The following is a 14,775-nucleotide window of genomic DNA, read 5'->3' on the forward strand; positions in this document are numbered from 1 at the left end:
CAAGGAGGAAAAGCAGCCTTGACGTGAATCACTGACAATTTAATGTCAACAATATCAGCTATTTATCGTCTCTCTCTCTCTCTCTCTCTTTGTTGTTTGATTGTTGGGTTTTGGTCTATTTTAGAGTCATCGTTTAGTATGAGTTTCTCTTGCCAATAAGCCTCAACTCCCCCCCCCCACCCCGGCCCAAGCCCACCACTAAAAACTCGATCTCTAGCCCCACTTTGAAAATGCACTGATAGCAACAAGCCTATTCCATAAAAGCTGCACCAGCCAAAGGGAGGCCATAGTTCAGTAGACAAGAGAACACAGTTACCATCAGGCAGAGCAATTTACAAGCTAAAGTTTATATTTACCTTTGTGGAAAGTCCCTGGTGATAACAGGCTAGAGTTACCCATTAGCAAGCAGCTATTATATTATGACCTAAGAACTGCTGGGTATGTAACATACATATAGAATCAAAACCTGAGCCATATATCCCTCTTGCTATTTCTTCCCACACCCAAAGAATCATTCATTTCTCAGAAGGAAGCAAATGCAGATCTGTAACCAAAAAAAAAAGAGTGAGATCAATCCAAACACATTTGGTGGCTTGTGTGAAGCGAGGATTGTGGATCTGAGTGGACAAGAGTTCACATTGCAAAAAACACCATCACAACAGATAGCCACTGGCAGCCTTGTTGGAAGTTTGAGCTGACACATCAAGGACGATATGGTCCTTCGCCACTTACCTATCATCTCTCATCCTTAGTGATGGTTTCTCCAGGGCACTGCGGAGGCCTGTTAACTAAGCAATGTGGGAAAGCTTGCACTGCAGCTGCCTATGCTGTACTTGTTTTGTGAATAAAAAACTTCCTTTCATTTGTGCACTTAAAAAATAACATTCACAAAAGCAAAGGGAGCATTTTTATTTTTATTTACAGTTCTTCATTTTTCTGATCACCATTCAGAGAAACACAATCTGGCTTGTTAAGAGACGCAATTCAAGTTCTTTCATAATAAGGCAAAGAGAACACGCCAACAAGATTTAGTTAAAAGAATGGCAGAAAAGCATAACTTAGAACTCCAAATATTAGTGAGGAAAATGCTTGATCTCATGTCAATAACAGTTCAGATTTGTTTCCCTCAAAGTGTGATGCTAGGAGATCTCCATCCAAATTTCTTAGCCCAGCCATCTGAAAGTTTCATTTTGATATGGCATCGCTACAACTTTCACAAAATGAGATGAATACAGAGTGAGTAGAATTCTATGGGCCTCAGATGTGCCTAGTAGTGTTTCTTCCAGAGTCTGGCGATATTTGGTATTTTTTCTTAAAGCCCCAGCTCCCAGAGTCAAGTGATTACACAAGAGTCTCAGCTTTCATTTTAAAAAAAAGTAATTTTCTAGCCCTCACAATTATAGAGAAAAGCTTGGCAACATGACTAGAGGGAACCCTAAAGGCTCAAAAATCAGAAAGCAAGCAAAATATATATATGTTCTTAAAATCTTGTGATTTTTAAGCAAATCTCCTGATTTTGCAGGGCCCAAGGAATGATTTCTCAGTGTCTGGAATTGGCAATACTGAGGTAGTAAAGCTAAGCCCAGCCCTGCATATAGTATCTGAACATATTCATTGTAGCTGTTACTAACAAAGCATTAAAATACACAAGCAAATCAAAGGCTACCTTTTCCTGATACCTTTACTACCTCTATTTCCTTCCATTATTTTGACTATTCCTCCTCATAACCAACATCAAATCTCCACTGCTTCTCGCACCTCATTCTCCTTCCTGCTTTTCCACTTATACCACTCTCCCTCTTCTACTGGCTTTCCCTTCCTCTTTGCTCCTTTTAACAGATAGCCTCAGGCTTGAGTAAATTAATTCACCTATAATTACAAACTTTGGCTCAATTAATCTATGATTATTTCCTTGGGCTTGCACATTCTTTCATTGGATCTGATTTTAATAGCTGAAAAGCACTTGAGATGTTTGCATGAAATCACTGGAGAAATGCGATTGTTCCATTCGAATATTGTCACGTCAGTAGCTTCCTTTGTTGTTGTTGAAAAGAATTTTCAGATGCAGGTCACAGCAGCAGATCTAATGCTAGGAAAGTACAAATCACCATACTCTTCTATGAAAGCTCATTTTTTCTTCCTTTATGAGACAGGCAGAGCCACTCTAGCGGACCAAGGCGGCTACTGTTGCTGCTACTCCAAAGGGTGCTGCATATGCAGTTGCTAATCCTTGCAGGCCAATCACCAAGTAGCGACATCCTTTCCGGAGAGCTTTGCCAACATTCTATTTTTAGGGAAGAAGGGGGTGGGAGGGAAAGAGAGAGAGAGAGAGAACAGAAAATAACATTAAATTAAACAGTTTGCGGAGCTCAAATAAAGGCCAGCCATTTTATACGTCCTTCTACAACCTCAGAATATGAACAGACCCACCATCTTCTTCGGGCTTGTCCAGAGGGGAAAGTTTACCTTTTAGACCAGCATAATTCAACTGATATAGTTATACCACTATAAATTGCCATGTGGACACTCTTATTCTGCAGCAAGAATGGGGGGTGTTTTGTTAATTTTTTTAACACCCTCCAAAGTAACATAAGCTAAACTGAAAAAAAGGCATCATTCGATAATAAGAGTTGAAACAGAGTTACACCTCTCTAACTATATAGGTTTAAGCTCACACCTTAGCTTATAACAGAAGAGCTTTCCCAGGCAGACACGACTTAAGTGTGTTATAAAGACTATTGGGCAGCTTGCATTTAAGAAGGACACTAGCTGGTTAAAATTGGGGTGAACGTTTAATGGAAATGTACACAAACAGTTCAACTCTTTTTGTCAACATTTCACATTTTGACCATCTCTGTTTCAATATATAGCTATAAAAAACTCACACATTTGTTTACAGCATTGCAGGAAACCCAAGATAGATTATTCAAACTGAAAATATTAATCTGATTTTCATTTCAGTCCTGATACTATTTACTTACATTTGGCGTTCCTCATGATTGGACAGTTAAACAGTCTGGGCCAGTGGTTTTTTTTGTTTATAGTTAGCTTCTAGTCAAATTTACTTTCAGGCCCTCAGAAACTAGCACAAGACTGCAATATTTGTATTGCATACACTACAGGTGAATGCTTATCTGTTTAAAACAAAATCGGTGGAATCCAATCCATTTCTATTATAGTCGTAGCTTTCCCTAAAATTGAATTACAGCACCTGAAGACCAGATGAGATCAGACAATGTCACTTCATGGACCAAACTCTGCAGTCCTCACTCCCATGATACCCTATAGGAGTTTTAATAGTGTTACGGTGGCCAGATTGAGAGGCAGCACAGACCAGTGGGTAGGGCAGCAGATTGGAACTCAGGACGCCTGGGTTCTTTTCCCAGCTCAGCCATGGCTTTGCTGTGTGACACTGCACAAGTTACTGCTCCTCTGTTTCCTACCTGCCTTTTTTGTGCTTGTCTATTTAAGAGTTTTGCCAATTTACCTATGGCAAAATGGGTAAATGACACTATATGGGTGTCATTAAACAAGCCAAACCTTTCCCCTGTAGATGCAGTTATTGGTATAAAAGTGCTTATGCCCATTCCCAAAACTGCCATAAGATACACTGGGATAAAAACTTTTATACCGCTACTACTACTGTGTCTATACTAGGGCTTTTACTGACATAGCTGTGTCTGCACAAAAAAAAAAAAAAAAAAAAATTACACCCCTAACCAATATAATTATGCTGGTAAACTTTTGTGTGTAGACTAAGGCCTGGTCTACACTAGAGAATTAAGTCAGTGTAACTACATCACTCAGAGGTATGAAAAATCAACACCTGGTCCCCTGAGTGACACAGTTAAACCGACCTTATCCCCCGGACAGACAGCACTAGGTCAATGGGAGAATCTAGCTACGGCCTCTAGGGGACCGATGGGAGAACCCCTCCCGTCAGCATAGGTAGCGTCCTCACTGAAGAGCTGCAGCTGTGCAGTCATGCCACTGTAGCATTTTAAGTGTAGATGAGTCCTAAGCCTTAGACCAGGGATGGGCAACTGGCCTCCACTTCCACATCATTTATTTGGCTCGCTCATAGGTGGTTGGTGAAAATATTTTTTGTGGGGGAAATGGAGGAGATTGAGCTGGGACATGGCAATGGCTGACCCAGTTAGCACCCCGCAGACCCAAATCTGAGCACCAGACACAAATTAAATGGAAAACACTGAGTTACCAAAATTATTCAAGAGGAATGTTACTTTCAGAATAGGAGTAATTTTTGACCTAAATGACGATAGTTACCACAGTAAAAAATTGTTACTTTTCCACCTTAAAATTTGTGTATGACTTTCAGGGACACCTTGACTCTAAACTGATTATTTTATAGATATATGGAGTCTTATTATACTCTTTTTGTTGCTGCTGGAAAAGAAAAAAATCCACCTCCTAATACTTGTAGTTAATTGGAATGATGTCAAAATAAGAACACTAGAGAAATGCAGCACAAAGAAATGTAAAGTATCCGTCACATGGATTAGCTTAGTGCCATTTCCAGACTGAAATGAAGATTTTCTATCCTTTGATCTGAGTGAGAGTCAGTTTCATTCTGTCTCTAAAGGGATTGGTTTCTTCCAAACAAAAAAGAAAGTCAGCAGGCTGCTTCCTCAGATTTAACTAATTAATTGTCTTTCAAACAGACATTTCTCTTTCCATGAATGGCAGCAATGTATTTCTAGACAGCCACAAAATATGTGTGTGAGATATTTAGGGATGTTTTTAAGTTAGTTTGAAGTATGATTTTACATACCTAGGAAATCTGTTGGACAATTACTATTAGTTACTATAGTGATCTTAGAACTCACCACTTTAGCACAAATTTACTTTTCAATGCAAAGGCAGAGTTGCAGCCATAGGATATTAAGTGTATATTTTAGAGGTCTGTGATTCACCTCCTAAGGACAATGGAGGTTAGTGCCTTTAAGATTTATACTTACAACTTCTGATGTTACAATAAGAAGTTTGAGAAATAATTGTCAGTTACTCCCTTATGCTCTCCCTGAGATCTGTGCAGGATTGTTCACTACATGGTTTTGTGGTCAAGGCACAGGACTAGGTATCAGGGCACCTGGACTCTACTCCCAACTCTGCCACTTATTTATGGTATGACCTTGGGCATGTCACTTCATTTCTCCATCTGTAAAATTGGGTAACAACTCACAGAAGTTCAGTGAGGTGAAATGTTCCAGAGATTCTTGGCGACCCTCTAAAAGAGGGTCTCCTACTGCTGCACTTCTAAGTGACTTCTAGTGCTTGCTGTAGTCTAATTTTCCCCTCTGTTCATCTATCTATGTACTGTAAGGCTCCCATCAGTGCAAGGTCTGAACCCTTCACATACATCAATTAATCCTTCCAGCACCTTTGCACAGTAGGGAAGTATTGTCCTATTTTACAGATGGGGAAATGAGACAGAGAGAGACAATGTGACTTTCACAAGGCCACACAGGAAGTCTGTGGTACAGCCAGGAAGTGAAGGCAGATCTCCCCATCATCCTTCACCACACAAAAAGAAAAGGAGTACTTGTGGCACCTTAGAGACTAACCAATTTATTTGAGCATGAGCTTTCGTGAGCTACAGCTCACTTCATCGGATGCATACCGTGGAAACTGCAGAAGACATTATATACACACAGAGATCATGAAACAATACCTCCTCCCACCCCACTGTCCTGCTGGTAATAGCTTATCTAAAGTGATCATCAAGTTGGGCCATTTCCTGCACAAATCCAGGTTCTCTCACCCCCTCACCCCCCTCCCAAAAACCACACACACAAACTCACTCTCCTGCTGGTAATAGCTCATCCAAAGTGACCACTCTCCCTACAATGTGCATAATAATCAAGGTGGGCCATTTCCAGCACAAATCCAGGTTTTCTCACCCCCCCACCCCCATACACACACAAACTCACTCTCCTGCTGGTAATAGCTCATCCAAAGTGACCACTCTCCCTACAATGTGCATGGTAATCAAGGTGGGCCATGTCCAGCACAAATCCAGGCTCTCTCACCCCCCCCCTTTTTTTTCCCAGGGACACACACACACACACAAACTCACTCTCTTGCTGGCAATAGCTCATCCAAACTGACCACTCTCCAAGTTTAAATCCAAGTTAAACCAGAACATCTGGGGGGGGAGAGGGGAGGAAAAAACAAGGGGAAATAGGCTGCCTTGCATAATGACTTAGCCACTCCCAGTCTCTATTTAAGCCTAAATTAATAGTATCCAATTTGCAAATGAATTCCAATTCAGCAGTTTCTCGCTGGAGTCTGGATTTGAAGTTTTTTTGTTTTAAGATAGCGACCTTCATGTCTGTGATTGCGTGACCAGAGAGATTGAAGTGTTCTCCGACTGGTTTATGAATGTTATAATTCTTGACATCTGATTTGTGTCCATTTATTCTTTTACGTAGAGACTGTCCAGTTTGACCAAGGTGGGCCATTTCCAGCACATTTCCAGGAGTTAACAAGAACGTCTGAGGAACAGTGAGGGGAGGGGGAGAGGAATAAACAAGGGGAAATAGTTTTACTTTGTATAATGACTCAACCACTCCCAGTCTCTATTCAAGCCTAAGTTAATGATGGTGAATATTCAGGGGACACCATCATAGGGCCAATCACATCCGCCACACTATCAGAGGCTCGTTCACCTGCACATCTACCCATGTGATATATGCCATCATGTGCCAGCAATGCCCCTCTGCCATGTACATTGGTCAAACTGGACAGTCTCTACGTAAAAGAAAAGAATTATAACATTCAGAAACCAGTCGGAGAACACTTCAATCTCTCTGGTCACTTGATTTCTGATCTAAAAGTGACTATTCTTCAACAAAAAATCTTCGAAAACAGACTCCAACGAGAGACTGCTGAATTGGAATTAATTTGCAAATTGGATACAATTAACTTAGGCTTGAATAGAGACTGGGAGTGGCTGAGTCATTATACAAAGTAAAACTATTTCCCCTTATTTATTCCTCCCCCCCTTCCCCCGCCCACACTGTTCCTCAGACGTTCTTGTTAACTCCTGGAAATGTGCTGGAAATGGCCCACCTTGATTATCACTTCAAAAGGTTTTCTCTCCCCCCACCCCACTCTCCTGCTGGTAACAGCTCATCTTAAGTGATCACTCTCCTTACAATGTGTATGATAAACAACCATTTTTTCATGGTCTGTGTGTATATAAATCTCCTCACTGTATTTTCCACTTTATGCATCCGATGAAGTGAGCTGTGGCTCACGAAAGCTTATGCTCAAATAAATTGGTTAGTCTCTAAGGTGCCACAAGTACTCCTTTTCTTTTTGCGAATACAAACTAACACGGCTGCTACTCTGAAACCTTCACCACACAGTCATTCCTCCTCTAGTTTTATTTCCTGAAACAAGCAGTGCCCCCCGCCGGGCAGTTATACTTGTGTTTGCATTTAGGGTTTGTCTGCTGTATTCATTCCTTTTTTTAGTACCATCTCTCAGTTTGCATTCCCTTTGCCTTGGAGTTTTGAATACAATTTTTGTGACATTTCAGTTTACTAGCACATGATGCCACTGATCAACTATTTAAAAGCACCTTACAAGTTAATTTTCCTTTGTCTGTCTGATCAGCAGAGGAGTCTGAGTGAGAGAAGAAGGAGGAGTCCTTGTGCCGCCTTAGGGACTAACAAATTTATTTGAGCATAAGCTTTCGTGGGGTAAAGCCCATTTCATCAGATGCATACATGGAAAATACAATAGATAGATAGATAGATAGCATGAAAAAATGGGGGTTGTCATACCAACTGTAAGGAGAGTAATCAATTATGGTGGGCTATTATTATCTATTAAGGGCAGAGAAGAGGAGCCTGGCTCTTCACCATCAAAGAAGGGGGCAACAGGGGAAGACTGTGTAAAGTGTCCATTTCCAGTGTCAGGCTACAAACTGGGAGTTGCTGTCACATTTAACAACACTGAAGCATGACACATCCTGCAGTAAATTCTTTCTTTGAAGCAGCATTGCACAGTGGGGAGGGTGCAGAGAAGAAAGTTGAAGGAATAGAAGAATGCTGTAGTCTCCCACCTCCACTCTCTAACCCAGAGAGGAGGAAGATGTCCTGCCCCACTAATAGGTCTCAACACAAGCACCACTGCCACAGATAGAGTAGAAAAATCAGGGCCCTGTCTTAGTGCACACATTACAAAGGGGACTTGGAAGGGAGGAAAGTGGGAGGGGGCGACAGGATGTTTAGGTTCTAGTCCAGGCTCTGCCACGATCCTCTGTGTGACCTTGTGTGAATGGCAACCTGCACGTGCCTCGGTTGACCTAGGAGTGAAATAGGGCCCGACACACCCCACAAGAGTGCGGCGAGGTTGGATTCAGTAAGGTTTGCAGAACCGCACCCGGAAAGGAGCTCAAAGGATTCATGGTGCTTATGCTCAAATAAATCTGTTAGTCTTTAAGGGGCCACCGGACTCCTTGTTGTTTTTGTGGCTAGGGACTATCCCGGCTACCCCCTGATACTTGACATGGTGCTTAGGGTTGGGAGTGCAGCTTCTGCAGCAGAAAAGAAAGTCAAGTCCTGAAAGGGATATTGGGTATGGAAATACCCCCGTGAGCCCAGGCCGAGCCACCAGCAGAGCCCTTTGCTAAAAGGAGCCTGGAGGAAAGGCAGACGATGCATTTAAAAGAGAGCTAAATCCGCGGAGCGTCCCCCACGCCAAACCCAGCGAGCCCGCCTGGCTGGTCAGTGTCAGAGGCGGGGACGGCTCCTGTGGGCGCTGGCACGGACTGGAGTGAGCTAGTAACCCCCCCGGCTCGCCCTCCGCCCAGGGCTTGCAGCGCCCCCTTCCCACCGCCTCTGGCACGTGCTGCCCTGGGCGCGAGCCGGCAGCTGCCCCGCAGGGGCTAGGGGCGGTTCCCCCGCCGGGCTGGCTGCAGCCTCCGGCCAGCTCCGAGCACACGGAGGCTGGGGCCACCGAGCAGCCGCGTGCCAAGGCAGAGCCCAGCAGCGGCAGGGGCAGGCCCGGGACGCCCAAGCCCTTCTTAGCGGCTCCCCGCGAGCCCGGCTGAGCTCGATGCGGGGTGGGGGGCAGCGGCAGGCTCCTGACCTTGCTGTACTTCCTCAGCTTCCTCTTGCACTTGCTCCTGCCTGCCGAGCCCTCCTGCCGCAGCGGCTCGTAGTCGTCCGGGAGGAAGGCGAAGCGCACTTTCTTGGAGCGGCGGGTCCCCTCCTCCGCCGGGGCTCCCAGGCCCTCCTCCTCCTCCCGCTCCAGGATGGAGACCCTGTCCTCTCCAGGCCCCGAGTGGGAGAACTTGGCGTGCACCTTCCCGCCCAGCCTGGCCCCCACGGTCATGGTGCCGAAGCCCGCTCCCGGGGTGGGACGGCCGGCTGAGAGTCAGGCGAGCTACACCTTTGAGCCCTTCCTGCTTCCCAGCCACAGGACGGGACTTTCTAGGGGCCTGGCAAGGGAGAGCAACAGGTGGAGCTAAAGCGATACGCATTTACATCCCAGCCTGGATTAGACCCTCCCCTGCCCAGCCCTGAGACAGGCAAGGCACAGCAGCCTCGGTTGACCCCTGCCCTCCCCTTCCCTCCCACCCCCACTAGAAATTAGAGCCAAGGAGCAGGGTTTGCAGCCTGTTTGACATAATCCCTTCCTGAAAGGATTGGGGGAGTGTAGAAAGCTTCCCCCATTACCCCCTGCTTTCTAAACCCATTGGAAATGCTAGGGCAGTGCTAGGGCCCTTGGCAGGGGCATGCTTCCGCCCCTTAGGATTGAAGTAGACACTAGCATCCATGTCCACACCTGGCTTTTCTAAAAACAACGCCAGCCCTGCCTTTCAAACACTGATCAAGGCTGGTCTAAAGTTTTCCACAGTTTTCTGCAAGCCACCAGCCTCAACTGGGCTTTGCTCCCAGCCCTGTGCAGAGAACACAGGATCAGGCAGCTCTGATAGGCCAGGTGGCCTGCTGTTATTAGGAACTGATATGTAGTGGTAAGGGCTCCTGAAGCCTGAAGGCTTCTATCTTGTCGTGAGAGTAACAGAGCACGGACCAAAGGCTGCTCCTGCTGTCACCCTTATGAATGAATTGGTTCTTGGAGGCCTGCCTGTGCAGAAGATTTACATCCCTGTAATTCTCCAGAGCTGCCTGCCTTAAAACTAGCCATTTTAATATCAGCCAGAGTGTTGATGTTCTTATTCCCCTGCCCCCACCCTCTTCATTTTAGAAAACTCCTGTGGCTGCCGACCTCTCTGCTAAGGAACCACTGTGGGGGGGTTTAAAGAGGATTTTAAACCTTTAACTTGATAACATAGATGACAAGGAGGCAGGATCTAGACAAGTATACCAGAAGTGCAGCTCTTCCAACGAAAATCTCACCTCATTCTTACTGGGGCAGTTGTGGGTGATTGACCCTTGACTTTCTGACTGAAATTCATTAGAGAGCTTATCCTGGTCGGCTTTGATGTAGCTATTAGAGAAATTTATCCAAGGCCTTATGCCTTGTTGCATATATCACTGTCCACTTACGGATTCTGAACTGTGCTCTCAATAGCCGTGATATTAAAAGTTGCGCACAGGTCCCCGCAACAGCTGTCAGAACAATCTAATCCTACTGGGCACCTGCCCACTCCCAAGAATATAGGCCTCAAGTTTCATTAAACATGAGGAAAGCTTAAAGCGGGCCACATAACTTCAAAGTAAGAAATTTCCAAGATAAAAGCAAAACTATAGGGCCCCATTGCTAATGGCATATTAGGGAAATTCACATTAAGCTTTAGGTGATACTTCCTCCAGGTAGAGCAGACAACTGGCTGGAGCTTAGAGTGCTCTTCTCAGCTGTGTAAGGGAAGAATTGCGTGACATTGATCTCTCTGTGCCTCATTTTCCCCAATCACATAAGGGACTTGTGAGAGATCCTTGTTTAACAGGGGCTAGATAAAAGTGCATACATTTTGGCCATGTCTACACTACCAATTTGTGTCAACAAAAGTGATGTAGACACCCAAAAATCGACATAATAAAAATCACAATTTCTTGTTCACACTTGCTCCCTCTGTCGGCAGATCACGTCCACAGTGGGGACAGCATCATTGACAGCGTGAGCAATGAACTATGGGTACTGTGGAAGTATAACATTGTATAAGGGGACATGCTGGATACATTGTATATAAGAGGGCATGCCAAAACATGTTACAAAGTATCTGAGGGAGCACACGTAGGGACAGTTAGCTTTTGAATGGAGAAGCAATTAAGATAGAGCCAGCACGTCTAAGAAGCAGGCATCAGAATGGAAGGTGTGAAGGGCAATTAGTTAAGTTAACTGGAAGCTGTTAAAGGAGATGGTTAAGGGTGGCAGGTAATTGAAGATACGTGACTGGTCTCAGGGATCTCGAAGGGTGGTGACTAAAATCTTTTTCTTCTTTTGTCTGTAACTTCTCTGTAACTTGTTCTCCAAAAAACTGTATAAATTAAAAGACACAAGCCCCGGTAGGGGGGCTCACTTCTAAATGTATTAGCAGAGCAGCTTTGCTAATAAAACAGAGTGGTCTGATAAATTGTGAGTCTGAGTCAAACTTTGACAGTACCTATCCCACAGTCCTTCTGTCACTAGGTTTTGTGGGACGACGGATTGTGGCACATCTTGGGACAGTGCTAAATGTCCCGTGATGCAATGCTTTCTTCCCCAGCACTCCATGAGCTTCTGGCTTTCTTTCACGGTATTTTTTTCCAATGGCCCTTCTTTGCTGTGCACCCCAGCATCTTTGTGAGAAGGGATGGATCCTGTACTGCTCTCCTATGGTCTGTTAGCTGTCATGAAGACATTGCGGATGGCGGTGCAGTTAATGGTGAAGTTCCTAACTGAAGACGACATTCAGGCGCCCGACATTCTGCATGATATGGATAGGAGCAACTTTAGATTGCTTTTGGTCATTCACAGAGCAGGTGCACAGCGTAGACTGTCGTTTTTGGGCTTGGAAACAAGCACTGAATGGTGGGATCATATCATCATGCAGGTGTAGGATGACGAGCAGTGGCTACAGAACTTTCGGATGTGGAAAGCCACCTTTCTGGAACTCTGCGCGGAACTCGCCCCAGACCTGCGGTGCAAAGACACCAGAATGAGAGCTGCCCTCTTGGTAGAGAAGTGTGTGGCAATTGCTGTGTGGAAGCTGGCAACTCCAGCAACTGGTCAGTTGCAAATCACTGTGGAGTGGGGAAGTCGACCGTTAGGGCTGCGTTAATGCAAGTGTGCAAGGCAATAAATCGCATCCTGCTATGAAGGACCGTGACTCTGGGAAATGAACATGAAATAGTGGACAGCTTTGCAGAAATGGGTTTCCCTAACTGTGGAGGGGCGATATATAGATGGCACACATATTCCAATTTTGGCACCAGACCACCTTGCATTGGAGTACATCAATAGGAAGGGGTACTTTTCCATGGTGCTGCTGTGGGGTGGTCTGGGAAGGTGCATGACGCATGTATATTCAGGAACACCAGCCTGTACAGAAAGCTGCAAGCAGGGACTTCCTTTCTTAACCAGAAGATTACAATGGGGGGTGTTGAAATGCCCATAGTGATCCTGGGGGACCCTGCATACCCCTTACAGCCATGGCTCATGAAACCTTATACGGGACAACTGGACAGCAGTAAGGAGAGTTTCAACAACAGGCTCAGTAGGCCGGATGACAGTTAAATGTGCCTTTGGCAGATTAAGGTACGCTGGTGATGCCTTTATGGCAGGTTGGACCTCACTGAGGATAATATTCCTATGGTCATAGCAGTGTGCTGTACTTTGCATAATCTCTGTGAAGCTAAGGGTGAAAGGTTTGCTCAGGGGTGGAGTGCTGAGGCAAACTACTTAACATATGTAAGTCTGAGTTGCTTCAGTGTTACATTACATGTAGTTTTCCTAGGGGGCAATGGTGACATTTGGTGCCTTATATTCCAGTAATAAAGTGATTAAAATGTCTATACATGTATTAGCAGTGCCTGCAATCTCACCTTGTAGGAAAAAAAATAAAGATATTTTACCATTATAAAAGTTTGCTTTTATTGCACAAGAAACAGCACACACAAACACAGATTCTTGGTGGGAAAAGAGGAACCAGGGAAGGGCAGACTTTCACAGCTGTGTGTAGGTCCAGCTATCATTGTGAAAGTTGTCCGAGGGGGTGAAGGGGAAACCAAGAAGTCCCGAAAGGTGGAAAGGAATGTGCAGGCAGAGTTTGGAGTGGGGCATGGAAAAGTGTTCTGAACGTGCTGCAGTGGAGGTCAAGCACTGATCTGCCCAGTCTGCAGTATTATTAAGGACTTCAGCATCTGCGTTTGCTCCTCCATTACTTCAAGCATCTATCTGTTCAGTAGCATCTTTAACAAATGTATGATTCTCTTTTCTGTCCTGCCGTTTGGCTTCCCAGGACTCCTTTCATTCCCTTTTTTCTGCATTAGAGCACTGTGGGACCTCTCAGAACATGTCTTCTTTGCTGTGTCTTGGGTGCTTTTTTATCTGGTGGAGATGCTTGGCTGGGGTGCATGGGGTCTTCCTGAAGGCCACATCTGGTGAAGCACAGGAGACAATGCACAGAAGCGGGATTATTAAATTCACGCACAGCATTGAAACATATCTGTTAAACAACCTTTTGCAACATTGCCATCACTTTCTTATGGACCCTAGCCAGATGAGGGACACTCCACATGGGGAAAAGAGCACACACTCTTTACAAGGGTTGTGATGCAGCACTCTAGGGAACAAATTCTAAAATTCTCCCACACTTTTCCACAGGCAGTGGTAACTCTAGCAGACATCTCACTGCTAAGGGTAAGCAGGGAAATGAGGGTACATCTACTCCGTGATTGTGGCTTCCGCCCTGCTCCATATGCTGTTTGCCTATGTATCGCTTTGGTCCCTGGCACAATTAATTGCCGAATGGCGCAGGAAAGTTTCCTACAATGGGGGAAGGAACAAAGATCTTCTGCCATGGAACCTTCGGCAGAGGATTACTGAGTACCTCCAGGAAACTTTCCTGGAGATCTCTCTGGAGGATTCCCGTGAGATCTCGGCATGCATCAACACTCTGTTCCACTGTACTGATTAGCTACATGGGGAAATGTCCAGCTCACAAACACATCCAGCCTCCCACATTTCTGTACCCTGAACCCACCTCCGCACTACACAAGCCGCAGCCGCTTACCAGGAGTCTCATCTCCTGCTTCTTGCTCTCTGGAGAGCAACTGAAGAGACTGGCTAGACACCTCTGGAGTGGAGAACAGTTCCTGGCTGCCTGCCCCACTGGGCGACCCCACCAAGAGATGCACATCCTCATCTAACTCTCACCTCTTCATCAATAACTTCAACCTCTGGGTTAGGTCCTCTTTCTGTCGCCTCTGTGCCCCTCTGAAGTATCCACAGGGCTCTTGGCGATGGAGGTGGGGTCGCCACCAAGGATAGCATCCAGCTCCTTGTAGAACCAGCAGGTCTTAGATGCAGCACCTGAGCGACGATTTGCCTCCCTTGCCTTATGGTCCACCTGCCCCAGCTCCTTTATCTTTGCTCTGCACTGCAACATGTCCCAATCATAGCCCTTTTCACACAAGCCTCGAGAAATCTGCCTGTCGGTATCCCAATTTCTGTGGCTCAAGCACAGCTGGGACTCCTCTCCCCATGTACTGAGCAGATCCAACAGTTCTGCAGTGGTCCAAGCGGGAGAGCGTTTGCTGCGATAACCCACCATGGTCACCTGGGAAGAAGCGATGA

At 45.4% G+C, this 14,775-nt stretch overlaps 1 protein-coding gene across 1 annotated transcript; it reads right to left on the reverse strand.

The window, feature by feature from the left end:
• Nucleotides 1-896: 896 nt before the first annotated feature.
• Nucleotides 897-9,493, reverse strand: C3H1orf115 (chromosome 3 C1orf115 homolog). Its single transcript, XM_048843245.2, has 2 exons — nt 9,121-9,493; nt 897-2,284 (listed from the first exon to the last, which is right to left on the reverse strand). Exons 1-2 carry the CDS (start codon nt 9,364-9,366, stop codon nt 2,165-2,167), a joined length of 366 nt encoding a protein of 121 aa, XP_048699202.1. The 5' UTR covers nt 9,367-9,493; the 3' UTR covers nt 897-2,164.
• Between the last annotated feature and the right edge of the window lie 5,282 nt (nt 9,494-14,775).

This window comes from Caretta caretta, chromosome 3 (assembly GCF_965140235.1).
Source record: "Caretta caretta isolate rCarCar2 chromosome 3, rCarCar1.hap1, whole genome shotgun sequence".
In the NCBI taxonomy this organism is placed as follows: Eukaryota; Metazoa; Chordata; order Testudines; family Cheloniidae; genus Caretta; species Caretta caretta.

Excerpts from the sequence above, each read along its gene's own strand:
- C3H1orf115 (XM_048843245.2), bottom strand. The coding sequence starts at position 9,366 with ATGACCGTGGGGGCCAGGCTGGGCGGGAAGGTGCACGCCAAGTTCTCC. Across the intron at positions 2,285-9,120 it reads AGCTGAGGAAGTACAGCAAG|AATGTTGGCAAAGCTCTCCG; the intron begins GTCAGGAGCCTG and ends CCCTAAAAATAG.